Below are 15,290 nucleotides of genomic sequence, written 5' to 3' on the forward strand. Positions count from 1 at the left end.
ATTTTAACACAACTTAGGATCATCTTTGACTCCAAATCTTCTCACATTCACAAAATTTGAAGTATCACGATGTAATACCTTGATATTTTAGAACCCGCAAAGGAATCTTGGGATGCGTGAGAGAACCCTCGGGTTTGATGAGTCTACTAGGGAGTGAAGTATAACTATAAAGTGGACCGAGTATAACCTATACTAGACTTAGTGGAGTTGTTATAATGTCCGCCTATAGAAGGATCGTCTTAAAGCTGTCATAACTTGAGATCAAGATATGATATTGATGTGATTCTAATTGGAGGTGATACTTGTTCTCTTACGATTCCAACGGTAGGCCACGCGCCCAAAATGATCAAAAAACGAGTGATATATGACTGTTTTACAAAAACTGGTCATTGCTGAGAACTGCGTTTCACTCGACCGAGGGATGATCACTCGATCGAGTGGACTTGGCACTCGATCGAGTGAGTGACACTCAATTGAGTGGACTCGTCACTCGATCGAGTGGCGTTAAGTCAGAATACGGGATAAGGAAATCTTAAACCCTTATCCTCATTCATTCTGTCTCCTTCCTTCTCACTCCAAATCATCTCCCTTCTCTCTAAAACCTCCTTAAACACACTTTCATAGGATTCAAGCTTGGTTTGGGAGATTGCTCACCTTCCTCTTCAGTCCTTCCACCTTGTAAGTTGAGATCTACCCTTTTATGTTTAGTATGAACCCTAACTTTTGGGGGTTTTGGATTGGGTAATTAAGTAGTAATTAGTAATTAGTGTATGTAATATGGGTAATTGATGGGTAGTAATAAGGGGATTTTTGTTGTATAATAGTGTAGGATAAATTGTGATAGTTATTATGTGGTATTGTAGGATGAGACGGTTTTATGAGACAGTCTTATGAGACGGATCTTGCTTATGTGTTGGATTGCTTATGAAGTATGCTAAAAGGTAGGTTAATCCTACTCGTTTTCAATAATAATAGTATTTGCATGTGTCATTATCGATGCGTTGCATTTAATATGATTAATGGGTAATTGATGTTGGTTTCATGACATTGGTGAGACATTCTTGAAGCATGGTAATAGGTCATTAGCATTGGTCTTATGTTGTTAATCGAATTGCATAATAGCATGTTAATGTGAAAATGGTATCATGAGGTATGTTGGTAATTGTAATTAATGAGGAAGCTTTATGCTTGACATCTATGTGCATATTCTGATAGATGTGGTATTGTGGACATTGGAGATTGTTGGTGGTGTTACTACGGTTTTAGAGGAGACGTAAGGCGGTTGGAAGACTGTCTTACGCTTAAGTCGCCTCTTGGAGCTTCCTGCTCCAAGAGAGATGTGCACATTAATGACTTGAGTACGGAGGGACTCGTGTGGGTGAGACACGACGTCCGGCAGGGGATCCGGTTGGCTTCCGGACCCGGTACGTCTGGGCGTGTCCCGATACCTTTGTGGTGTGGTGTGGTGTGGTGTCGTGGGCGTGTCCCTGACACCGGTGGTTATGGGTACGTGTGGGCGTGTCCTGGTACCGACATGGTGATTGTATGATTGTATCTCATTCATATCATTGGAATGTTTCATATTTATTTATTTATCATGTTGCGTCTTATATTAGATTATTGAAACTGACGTGTTGTGTGTCTGTGTAATTGTCACCTATTTCCGGGGTGCCTGTAGTCGATCCATATGATATTTCCGATCATATGGGGAGCAGGTTGAGTACAGGTTGAGTTGGTGTCACGTGGGAGACGGGACGAGCCTTGGACTTGGAACCGAGTGTCATTTCATTAGAAGAGTATAGTAGTCATAAGTTATATCATTTATTTCCTTTATTCATTTATGGTTATGTAATCCACTAAATATTTTATTTATATTAATCATTTCTTAATTGCAACTCCGATTTCACCGCCTAGGGAAACCAAGATGGTAATATCTCCCAATTACCTTGGCCGGGTAAGATCGGGGTGTTACACACGATTCCAAAACATCCAACTCCTCGGATTTTGGTTATCGTTTGACCCCATCATCGCAAACAAAACATCCTTTTTCGCATAAACCGAAATAACCAATTGGAATCCAACAACAACAACAACAACAACATCAGAGCCTTAATCCCAAAATGATTTGGGGTCTACCGACATGAATCATCCTTTAGAACCGTCCATGGGTGAACGAACACCTCAAAATGCGAAAATATAGAAAAGAAAAAGTGAAAAACAAAGGGGAGTGAAACATAGTGCAAAAGAAGGTAAACTTAAGGTTTCAAAATCGAAGTCCGGATTTCTTTTATAAAAACTTAAAATTTAAATCGAGGATAAAGATTAAAACGATTTTGAAAATCGAAGTAAAACTTAAGGGTTCGGAAAACCTTAAAAGTGAACCAAGTATTGTTATATAAGAAAACTGTTGGTAAAAAGTGTAATAAAACCGAAAAGAACAATTACATTTTTAAAAATTAAATAAAAAAATATTAAATATTTTAAATAAAATCAAATACTAAAAATTCACATGTATCATTTCCCTTCATTGTGCCCTCTCCTTCACCATTCCCTCATCAAGCCCAAGATCAAATTCCGATCCATGTCCATAAAATGTGACTAAGTTTTTATGCTGGCTGCCACAGACCAACCGAAGCCCTCTTCCTTTATCCGGGCTTGAGACAGGTGGTGGCAGGGGGCAGTGGTGGTGGTGTGTGGTGGCACTGGTGCGGCGGTAAGGGATTTTTGAAATAGAGATAAAAAGGAAAGAGAGCAAAGGGGAAAGAGAGGTGGTGGTGGTGCGTGGTGCGGGTGGCATTGGTGCAGTGGTGCGGCCGCCGGGTTGCGGGTGTTTGAATGGTAAGAATGAAAGAGAGTATGAGGGAGGGAGAAAGAGATACAAGGGTAAGCTAAGTCTTTTTTCTTAAAACGTCGACGATTCGTTATAAAACGTCGAAGATGTTTCGCAATTCGATTTATATATATATATAAGAGACTGCCTTTTATAGTAGTTTATACATAGGTGACCCATATGAGATTGCTTTATACAGTAGTTGATACATAACTAACCCATACTATCGTTCATAAGCCCACACACAGACTACGAATATATATGGAGTACAAACTAATTGTTAGTATGAGAAATTAATTTTTGAAATTGTATACATCTCTTATCGAATTAGCCATTTTATCTAAATTATTTTCCAAACTAGCCATTGTCAAAATTAATTACATTATTAAAACCTTAACAATGGTTAAAATTAGAATTAAAATTTGAAAATGGTCAATTTGGGAAATACTTTATTAAAAATGACGATTTTAGTAAAAGACCCTATATTTGTTTCAAAATAAGTTTACTGTATTATTTAATACTCCGTATTAGTTGTACAAATTTAGACTAATAGGTTTTTTTCCTTTTGGATTGAGTTAAAGATTTTGGGTAAAAAAAGAAGGTACGAGATTTTAAAAAGGGTTGAAATAGATTTAAAACCATACTCCATAAGTTATTTAACTCCAATTTGAAAATACCAACCGAAAAACAGAGGATAACTAGGTAGTATCCCGCGCTTCGCGCGGCCTGTTTTAATATTTTATTATTATAAATGAAGAAAAATAATATAATTTATATATGATCTTTAATATTTTTACTTATAAATAAAAATAAATTATTTTTTCTCAAATTAATATTTTATGTTTAACTTCAATGTTTTAAAATAAAATACATACAATTTTAATTATTAAAACTAATAAGTGATAATTAATTATGCATGATCAACGTTTTATAAATAAATTTGTGACTTATCTAATATCATATTAATTAAAATAAAATTTATTTGAATAACGCAACGATCAACATTGAGTTCTCAAATAATATTATTTAACGATACATTATGTCCCGAATTAGTTAATATTTGTTCAAAATGTTGTGAATATAATTTTATGTAATTTATAATTTTTTATGTATAATGGTATGATAATTATGTATCAAACATATAGCGTCCAAACTCAACTTATTCAATTATTTTGATTGTGTGTTGCAATTGCTATGCGTCAAACATATCTATAAGAAATTTGCACCATTTGTTTTTTTCGCAACAACTATCAATTGTATTATTTTTCTACAATGATGTTTAATAAATTACCTGTGAATAAAAAAGGTTGAACTTTCTCAATTTTTTTTTTTGAGGTTTAACTTAAAAGTATTTATAAGATAACATATAAAATATTTATCTTAAAGTAATATTTAGTTAGTCATAATTAATATTTTATACTTGATGCATACATATTGAATTGAAGATATTAAAGAAAATTGTAACGTGTTTTCTACTTTTTCATGTCGTTTATAATACTATATATATTACTTAATAATCATTACTTTTGTTTTGATTATTTAAATGTACTCGTGAAGTCGTGATCGGTGTGTTACTGTGTAAATACATACTCTTTATCACACTATTTAAACCTATCAAAATATTATATGTATTCAATTTCTCGCAATATAATTTTTTTTTTTCATTCTCATATATAAAAACTTATCTCTTAGTACTTTTCTTTAAGTTCTATTTTAAATAAATACAATGACTCTCCCAAATATATTTTTCTTACCGGATTTAATGGGTTAAGTTTTATAAATTTCTCAAAACGTTTTTTTTACGTAAATGTAAAATATCGTGAGACGCTCACTTTAATCATCTCTACATATTAAATATTTCAATAAATATAATCAAAATTATACTCAATTGAAAGCATTTTTTGCAATGAACATAATTATTTACATTTTAGAATTTTTATCAAAATAATTTTTTACTAAATTTAGAATCAAATTACCGTAATTTTTTTATGTAATTTTATAATAAATTTATTACACTATAATTAATATTTTGCTGAGATTTATACAACATTTATTATGCTCATATTAAATATTTAGCTGTAATTAATGCTTGTCATTAAGGTCGTCTAGGACACGTGGCGCATCCACAAAGACTTCAACTTGATTATATATATATATATATATATATATATATATATATATATATATATATATATATATATATATATTAATATATATTTTTTTCTTACAGCGAATTATTTAATATAAACATAATAAATGCAACATAAATCTCAGTAAATATTAATTATAATTCAATAAATTTTATTATAAAATTACATTTAATGCTTTCAATCGCGTATAATTTTCATTATAAATGCAACAAAAATTGTAAATTGTAAATAAAAACGTTCATTGCAAAAAATGCTTTCAATCGAGTATAATTTTCATTATATTTATTAACATATTTTGATATGTAGAGATGATTAAAGTGAGTATCTCACAATGTTATACATTTACTTAAAAAAACATTCTGAAAAAGTTATAAAACTTAGACCATTAAATTTATTAAGAAAAATATATTTGGAAGAGTCATTGTATTTATTAAAAACAACACTTAAAAAAATACTACTAAGATATAAGTTTTTATAGTGTGGGAACGAAAAATTTATATTGCGACAAATTAAATACATATGAGATTTTGAGAGGTTTAAATACTGTGATAATGAGTATGTATGTACACAGTGATCGCGAGTGAGTTTGAATAATTAAAAGAAAAGTAATGATTATCAAGTAATATAAAATTATATAGGGTTGTTTTACGTGATATCCCGTGGTTCTTCGCATTCTACGTGGTACTCCTATATTTTTGAAAATATAAGTTGTATCCCTAAATTTAGTAAAATGTTCTAAAAATACCCAAAGTACTAAAAATCACGTTTTTAATATGTTAAATTTTGTAAAGAAAATATGTTTACAATTGAGTAGACGATGTTTATGTTAATGACATGACAAATTATTGCCAAAAAAATCAATAAAAAAATGTATAAACTAAACATTTTAAAGAGGCGGATTAGAGCATTTTGGGTATTTCAAGATGTTTTAATTATGTTTAGGGGTACCACTGGTATTTTTGAAAAGCGAGGGATATCACATAGAATTCGAATAAATACAAGGGTATCATGTAGAAAAACCATATTATATAAACAACATGAAAAAGTAGAAAACACATTACATTTTCCTTTAATATTTTCAGTTAAATATGTATATGTCAAGAATAAAACATTGATTATGACTAACAAGATATTACTTTTAGTTAAATATTTTATATGTTATCTTATAAAAATGATATTTGAGAAAGTTCAACCTATTTTATTTACGGGTAAAGCTTAAACATCATTATATATAGTTGTTAAAAAAACAAAAGGTGCAAATTTCTTATATATATGTTTGACACATAGTACATGTAAGACACAACCAAAACAGTTGAATAAGTTTAGTTTGGACCCTATATGTTTGATAAATAAATATCAAACGTTATACATACAAAATTAAAAATTGTATAAAATTATATTCACATCATTTTGAATATAACGTATCGTGAAATGATATAATTTGATAACTTAATATTTTTGTTGCATTATTCGGATAAATTTTATTTTAATTAATATGATATTTGATCAGTTAAAATTTTTTTTGTAAAATGTTGATCATGCGTAATTAACTACTCCGTATAACTTATTCGTTTAATTAAAATTGTATGTATTTTATTTTAGAACACTGAAATTAAACCTAAAAAAATAAAATTTGAGAAAAAAAAATAATTTATTTTATTTATAGGTAAAAATATTAAAGATTATATATGAATTATATTATTTTTCTTCAATTTTAATAATAAAATTTTAAAACTGGCCGCGTGAAGCGTGGGATACTGTTTGGGCCAAAATCTGCATATTGGCCTAATAGGGCAAGTCCACTTAATTCCTGTTGAAGAATTGGGCCGTGGAGGAAGAATAAGCAAGAGGAGCCCAGATGCGAAGTAGGATCCACCTAAGGAGTTGGGCCAGGAGGCGTGTAAAGGTGAAGAAGTTCATTGATGGAAGAGTCCCTCGTTTTGGAAATCCTTCAGGGAAATTCCAGGGAGAAGTCAGGGAGAATGGAAGGAGACGGCTGGATATGGAAAGAGCTGTTATGGAAGTAATATTCCTTTCCATAAACAAAGTAAGGCATATCTAGGGTTCTTACCCTATAAATAGCCAAAGGAGCAATCAATAAAGGGCATTCAAGATCCCACATACACACGAAATACATTGTGCTAGCTAGATTTACATTCCGACTCCATTGTAATCAATCCCTCATTAATAAGCTAGTGCAATACTTGGAAGAGTACCGTCCCTCCCGCGGTTGTTCCCACATTGGGTTTTCCGCATCACCAAATGTTACGTGTCACCTTTAATTATGTTCTTTATTCCATTATTTAGCATTGACATAAACATCCAACCAATATACAACGAGTAAGACCACATTGACCTGATAAAACCTAAATACGGTAAAAATTACCTAAACAGTTTGGCGCCCACCGTGGGGCATTGTGGTCGTCAATCGTTGATTACTTAAACGTGTAATGGACAAACAAACATCAACAGCCGTGTCAAGGAGCGGCCAACCGTCGTTACCACCAAACCCTATTCAGAATCCGGTATCGACGACATCAACTCAGGCTCCTGGGCACACCTCAAGAACCACACCTGTGGCAAAAACATTTTCAACTCCCAAATCTCCTGCTACGGCAACTCAAACCAGATCGGACAGGAGCACAGTAAGTTCAGGCCTCACTCCACCACCTAGTCCGACGCAAACCCTGCTTAGTGGCATGGAAAATCTCCAGAAGGTAATGGAAGATATGCGAGAAAACCAGAAGAAGGCAGAAGCTGAAGCAAAGAGGAGAGACAGGGAACTCTGGGCACAAATAGACTTTCTGAAGTAGCAGACCAGCACTCCAGCCAGTACGGGGAATGGCGGATGGGACCCAGTAGTAGATCTCACACAGGGGGCATCAGGCAGCATGAGCCAGCTCCGACAGATACCAGCCGAGCTGGTAACGAGGCTAGATCTGACAGCAGTGTCAGCAGGGGAAAGAATAACCCCACAAGGGTTAGGGTATCTCACACCAGATAGCTGGCAGCCAGCCAGCCGTGTGGAAGCACAACCAGGTAACCTCCCAGTTGATAATTTCGTAGTAACTGACCAGACACCTGGCGTATGATCTGCAGGAAGCCCACAAGTAAGCTGGCATCAAGAAACGCTCATAACCTCAACACTACTAGCCACCACCCCACACCGGGACCTTCAAGAGAGCAGACCAAGAAGTAGCACCCCAAGCCAGCAGGTAGCAGAGAGACAAAACCAAGACTCCGGAAGTCTAACCAACCAGCAGTACCTGGAGCTGAGGAAGATGCTGAGCAGGGTCCCAGGATTGCCGCCTCCACTTGAAAAGGCGGCACCCGACAGTTATGCTGACTCACCATTCGTTATCGCAATGCCAAAGGGATTCAGAAATCCGAACATGCCTCTCTTTGATGGCATTACAAATCCCTTTGACCATATGAGCCAATACAAGCAAAAAATGATGACAGTGACGGCAGTAGGACAAGTAAAAAAAGCCTGTATGTGTAAGGGGTTTGGATCCACGTTGCCGGGGCCAACACTCCGGTGGTTCGTAGGCCTGCCTAACAGATCGATATCCACATTTGCCGACTTGGTAAACGCATTCACTCAACAATTTGCAAGCAGCCGGAAGCCGCAGAAGCATGCAGGAGATTTGTACAGAATCGTCTAGGGAGCTGGTGAAACCATTGGAGAATACAACACCAGATTCAATAATGAAAAGGTGGCAGTACGAGAATGTGACGTGTCGACAGCAGTAGAAGCCTTCAGAAGAGGCCTACATCATGAATCTGACCTATACAAGCAGCTAACTATGCATCCTTGTCATAGTTTCGAGGTAGTACAAGAGAAAGCAACAGCTGCAATTAGGTTAGAAGAGGACACCCTAGCCAGAGCTAGCATACCAAGTACGCCAAGCATATCAAGCACATCAACCATGGAAAAATCAAGCAGGAAGCAGTCAACTAGCAAGAAGGATGAAAGATACAGGCCATATGGGAGGGGCATTAACAAGGTCGACAACAGAGAGGAGAATCAGTAACTCCTCACACTGGCGGAGTATGGATTCACAACTGGCATCGGAGGAATCCTAAAAGCACTCAGAGAGATGGGAGACCGGGTAAGATGGCCCAGACCACCAGTAGAAGAGCAAGCATGGCGAAAAGACAGCAAGAAGAAGTGCGAGTTCCATCGTGACATCGGGCATAACACAGAAGACTGCTATACATTGCGTAGGGAGATCAGACGTCTGATTGAACATGGAGATCTGAGCCACCTATTACCACGTGGGGGCAAGCAGCAGGATAAGGTGGGTTCCACAAAACCTGCAACCCCACCCAAATGCACCAAAATAATAAACGTGATAACAGGCGGCTCAGACATAAGCATTGTTATCAGAATCGCGATTCGATCCAACGATTCCACGATTTTACGATCCAAAAATGCTTGACCGATCCTGGATCCTACGATTCTATCATAGTTGTAGAATCTTACGATCCTATTAATTTGAAAATTTCTAGAGATGGGATCATAATACGATCCTACGATTTTACGATCCTACGATACGATTCCATATTAAAAAAATATATATATATTTTTATATCATGACACCGTAAAACCTAAATTTCGTGTAAGTTGTTCATACAATGATACTAAAATCATTAATTACCAATATTTTATGAATAAATATTAATAAATAAGTGTTTTGATTTTCAATTATATATTTTTACCAAATAAAAAATTATATTTAGTAAGTTTGTAGAATCTTGCGATTCTACGATCTGATTCTACCGATTCAATCCTACCCTCCCCATTGATCCAAAGTAGAATCCCGATCCTGAAAACATTGGACATAAGTAGGTTAACATATTCGGCAGGCAAAAGGCGTGCTACTGAGACCAAAGGAGATATGCCAGAGACTTTTTGCAGAATTTCTCATAGTGATCTACCTGCGGTTGCTTTTGACGAAGGAGATGTGCGTGACGAGCAGGAACACCACGACGCACTCATCATAACCCTATCAATGGCCAACTGCACAGTCAGAAAGGTCCTGGTAGACACCGGTAGCTCGGTCAACCTGATCATGTTGAAAACCATAGAAAACATGGGATTCATCAAGAAAGATTTGCAAAAGAAGACTATTCCGCTGGTAGGGTTCAGTGGGGAGACAGTCGGCTCGTTGGGTGAGATAGTAATCCCAACCTACGTGGGAGGAGTCAACAAGCAGGTTAGGTACTTAGTCATAGATGGACCCTCTATCTAAAACGTCATTCTAGGAAGACCGTGGCTGCACCTGATGAAGGCAGTTCCCTCAACATACCATCAATGCATAAAATTCCCCACACCATAGGGAGTAGAAATAATACGAGGAGACCAGGAGGAAGCTAGAAGTTGCTATAAGAAAGCACTGAAGTGCACTGCCAGTCCCCCAGCATAACAATTACAGAAGCAGCACGTCCAGGGTGAATACATTGAGCCTCCAGCTGAGGAGCTAGATAAGATCATCCTGGACAGGCTGCACCAAGAGAGGACCGTGCTAATTGGAGCCGGGTGCACAGGAGACCTCAGACAACACCTAATCGAATTTTTGCAGGCTAATATGGACTGCTTTGCATGGTCACAAGACGACATGATAGGGATAGATCCATCCATCATAACACATAAACTTAGTGTGGACCCAAAATACAAACCCATCCAGCAGAGACGAAGGAAGTTCGCAGCTGAGAGAAATAAGGTGATCAACCAGGAAGTAGACAACCTGCTGGCAGCAAACAAAATAAGAGAGGTGAAATACCCGGAGTGGCTGTCAAATGTAGTAGTGGTACCTAAGAAAAATGGAAAATGGAGAGTGTGCGTGGACTTCACTGACCTCAACAAGGCATGTCCAAGGATCCCTTCCCGCTACCACACATCGATGCAATGGTGGATGCGACAGTTAGACATGAGATGTTGACATTCCTGGACGCTTGGAGTGGGTACAATCAAATCAAGATGGATCCATCAGATCAAGAAAAGACAGCATTCATGTCTGAAAGAGGAATATATTGTTACAATGTAATGCCATTCGGCCTGAAGAACGCAGGATCCACATACCAGAGACTAGTCAACTGTATGTTCAAAGAGCAAATAGGAAGAACCATGGAAGTGTATATTGACGATATGGTGGTAAAATCAGGAAAAGCTATGGACCACATGCGGCATCTAGCAGGAACATTCAACACCCTTAGAGAGTACAAAATGAAGCTGATCCCATCTAAATGCACCTTTGGGGTGTCCTCCGGCAAGTTCTTAGGTTACATTGTAACCCAAAGGGGGATAGAAGCCAACATCGAACAGATCAAAGCTGTATTGCAGCTGGAGTCACCTGAAAAACGAAAGGACGTGCAGAGACTAGCTGGCGAGGTAGCAGCTTTGAGCAGATTCATCTCGAGATCCTCGGACAAATGCAGATTATTATACGATATACTAAGCAAGAGCCAGAAGTTCGAGTGGACCGCAGACCAGGAGCAGGCATTCAGGGAGCTAAAGCATTATCTCAGCAGCCCACCATTATTATCAAAGCCGTAGCCAGGAGAACCATTATTCCTCTACTTAGCCATCACAGAGGTAGCAGTAAGCGCAGTTCTAGTCAGAGAGCAGGATAAAGAGCAAAAGCCAGTCTACTACATAAGCAAGTCTCTGCTTCCAGCAGAGACCAGATACACATCTCTTGAAAAATTAGTACTAGCACTGGTAGTTGCATCTTACAAACTGTGCCCCTACTTTGAGCCCCACACTATACATGTCGTGACTAATTACCCATTGAAATCAATAATAAGGAAACCTGAGCTATCAGGCAGAATGTCAAAGTGGTCCGTACACCTTAGTGGATATGACATCAGGTATGATCCTAGGACAACAATCAAGTCACAGGCACTGGCAGACTTTGTATCAGACTTCAGTCCAGCTATCCAGAACCTGGCAGACGAGGAGATCCTGACCCTCAAAGGAAATAAGGAAGTAGAAGCCTGGCAGATGCACATTGATGGAGCTTCCAACCAAATGGGAGCAGGTGTAGAACTAATCCTGCGGTCACCGCAGGGAGATATGATAGCACAGGCAGTACGATGTGAATTTAAGGCAACTAATAACGAAACAGAATATGAAGCCTTAATACTAGGGATGCAGCTAGCCCTGGAGCTAGGAGTCAGGAAACTACAAATATTCAGTGACTCTTTGCTAATAGTTAATCATGTGAATGATGAATTCATAGTCAGGAATTCAAAGATGATTGCCTACTTAAAGGTGGCAAAGGAGCTGAAATAAAAATTCAAAGACTGTAAGCTCATGCATATCCCCATAGACCAAAATGTGGAAGCATATGCCTTAGTGACTCTGGGGGCAACCCTCAAGACAACCGAGCTGTCCAATATCCCCATCGCGCACATGCTGGAACCATCTATCCAAAAATTAGAAGAAGAGGACAGAGGAGAATTGGAGGACCAACAAGATGAGCTAGCAGTTCAGATAACAACAGAAGGCCAGATAGCCTCCCAGCCAAACAACTAGACGGCTGACCAGGCAGCTGACCAATCACCTGATCAGCCAGCTACCCAGGCAGATGACTGGGATTGGCGGACACCTTACTTAGATTGGCAACGACATGGCAAGCTGCCAGACGACAAAAAGGAGATAAGAGGTTTTAAAATGAAAGCCTCCAAATTCATACTAACTGATGACATACTTTTCAGGCAGTCAGCAGCAGGACCTTACCTACGATGCCTGGACAAGCAAGAAGCACATACTGTGTTGCATGCCCTCTACAGTGGCGAATGTGGAAACCATGTAGGGGGCAGGAGTCTGTCAAATAAAGCCCTCAGACAAGGCTACTTTTGGCCCACGATGAGGGAAGATTCAGCAGAATATGCTCGCAAATGTGATGCTTGCCAGCGCTCAGCACCAATGATCCATCAGCCGACAGAACCCTTACACCCCATCATTTCTCCTTGACCATTTATGACATGGGGAATGAACATAGTGGGTCCTCTGCCTAGAAGCCACAGGGAACAGGATATGGATGCTGGCGATGACAGATTACTTCTCCAAGTGGATAGAGGCAGAAGCATTCACAGAAGTAAAAGACAAGCAGGTCATCTCTTTTATTAAACAAAATATCATCTACAGGTTTGGTATCCCATCAGAAATCATATGTGACAACGGCTCACAATTCATCTCCAACGATGCCGAGGGATACTGTGCTAGATGGAACATCACCAGGGCTCCAAAGTCCAATGGGCAAGCTGAGTCCAGCAACAAAATAATCATGGATAACTTGAGAAGGAGATTACAGGAGTTAGGAGGAAAGTGGGCAGATGAGTTGCCACTAGTATTATGGTCAGACAGACGACGCCAAAGATAGCATTAGGCCAAACACCCTTCAGCCTGGTGTTTTGCGCGGAAGCAGTAATTCCATCAGAGGTTCTAGTTCCAACCCACAGGTATGGATGTATGACAGAGGAACTGAACATCGCAGAAATGATCAGGAGCCTGGACACGATAGACGAACTGCGAGCAAGCGCAAAAATACGTCTGGCTGCCTCCAAGCAGTCTGTCGCCAGAAGTTACAACAAGAATGTGAAAGTCAGGCTCGTGGAGGTAGGAGACCTAGTCCTTTGTGAAGTGTTTTAAAACACAAAGAACCATAAGGCAGGCAAATTCGCCTATAAATGGGAAGGACCATACCAGTTAGAAGGAGTTGTTGGCTGATGTGACCATAATTGGCGCATATTTAGCCCCCGAATTACCATTGTTTCCATGCTTTTTAGTGCCTATTTGGGTCATTTCTTATCTTTAGTTCTTTGTTTTGCATATTCTTTGAGATTTTGATCCCTTGGTAGGAAAGGAGTAAGAATCTTGCATTTTCATGGCAAAACGAGGCTAAATTGATTGTATTCAATGACCAAGCATCAAGAAGAGACAAGACTAGAAGGCCTTTGTACATATTATAGTAGAAGAACAATGTTGAGAAAGGATCCTTGCGTCCCCAAGAAAATCCCCAAGGAATTTATGAAGAAAAGGGAAGAAAAGAAGAAGAATTGACGCTGACCAACAATCCGAACGGATTGCGGACATAATCCGCCTCCGGCCCAGCCAAAGACAATCCGAGCGTCCCTCCTTGGAATCCGCTCGGATTCCCTCTCAACAATCCGAGCGTCCCTCTCCTGAATCCGCTCGGATTGCACAGCCCAAATCCGGCCGTCCCGACTCTAATCCGCACGGATTCCCGTGACAAAGATCGATTTCATTCTTCAAGCTACGAAAAGAGAAGCCCTTCTCTCAGAAAATACCGGGTCCTCCTTGCTCAACTTAAAAAGTGTAATTACTAGTTTAGCCCTTAGTTAACCCTAATGCATCCTCCCTAATTTTCACTATAAATACCCCATTAGGCTAATTAGAGGAGCATGTTCTTCTTATCAATAATTAGTGTAGTTAATATCAATCAAATCTCTCTTCAATATTGTAATCAAGTATTAATCAAGTTTTAATCCAAGTTTTAGTTCTTTAATCTCTCTCTTGTTCTTCCTTTATTTTGGGTAATTGAAGATTATTTGGGTTATTATTGGGACATTGACAACCTCTCAATCTAGGATTCAAGTACTTCTATTATTCTTGCTTTATTATTGGAATCATTAGTAGGTATAATCTCTTAATCCCTTTTTAATTATTGTTAATTACTTTCATTTATTCATCATGTTTCATATTGTTGGTATGATTGACAACCTTGCTAGCATGATCAACATGATAATGAGTGAGTAGTCTCTTAGCTAGGGTTTAATGGGTGATTAGGGGAAACCAACATGGGGGATGATTCATGCTTAAATCAATATGCTTTCATATCTTATTTGCTTGCTTGTTTTGATCTCAATTCATGCACATGTTATATTTGATGAAATGCTAAGCCTATGAATCCTTGCATTTACTATCATCTTCTATCTTTTCAATGAGACTTGTAAGACATAACCCAACTCGAGTCTCATTAGACCATGCATGTTGTTGAGTAGGGAAGATTAAGTCGACTTGTAGGTGTTGTACAATCTAATCGATTCGGCTCCGGGACCCAAACTTTCCTAGGATTGTAAGACATAACCCAACTCAATCCATCACAACAATAATTGCTTGCTTATAATTTGAGAACATGTTTGTATGATCATATCCCATGATTCCCCTATGATCCCATGACACCCTAGTGCTTTTAATCAATTGTTTACACCCCTTATTTTATTCATCTTGCTAGTTTATTTTCATTGTTATTTTAGTTTAGTGACCTTCTACACCAACC

At 37.9% G+C, this 15,290-nt stretch overlaps 1 protein-coding gene across 1 annotated transcript; it reads left to right on the plus strand.

Moving 5' to 3' along the window:
- Nucleotides 1-9,080: 9,080 nt before the first annotated feature.
- LOC141617221 (uncharacterized) lies at nt 9,081-10,235 on the plus strand. The gene is made up of 2 exons (XM_074434406.1): nt 9,081-9,281; nt 9,735-10,235. The coding sequence occupies exons 1-2, from the start codon at nt 9,081-9,083 to the stop codon at nt 10,233-10,235; spliced, it is 702 nt and encodes a 233-aa protein (XP_074290507.1).
- Nucleotides 10,236-15,290: the final 5,055 nt, after the last annotated feature.

The sequence above is a fragment of the Silene latifolia genome, chromosome X (genome assembly GCF_048544455.1).
Source record: "Silene latifolia isolate original U9 population chromosome X, ASM4854445v1, whole genome shotgun sequence".
Lineage (NCBI taxonomy): Eukaryota > Viridiplantae > Streptophyta > Magnoliopsida > Caryophyllales > Caryophyllaceae > Silene > Silene latifolia.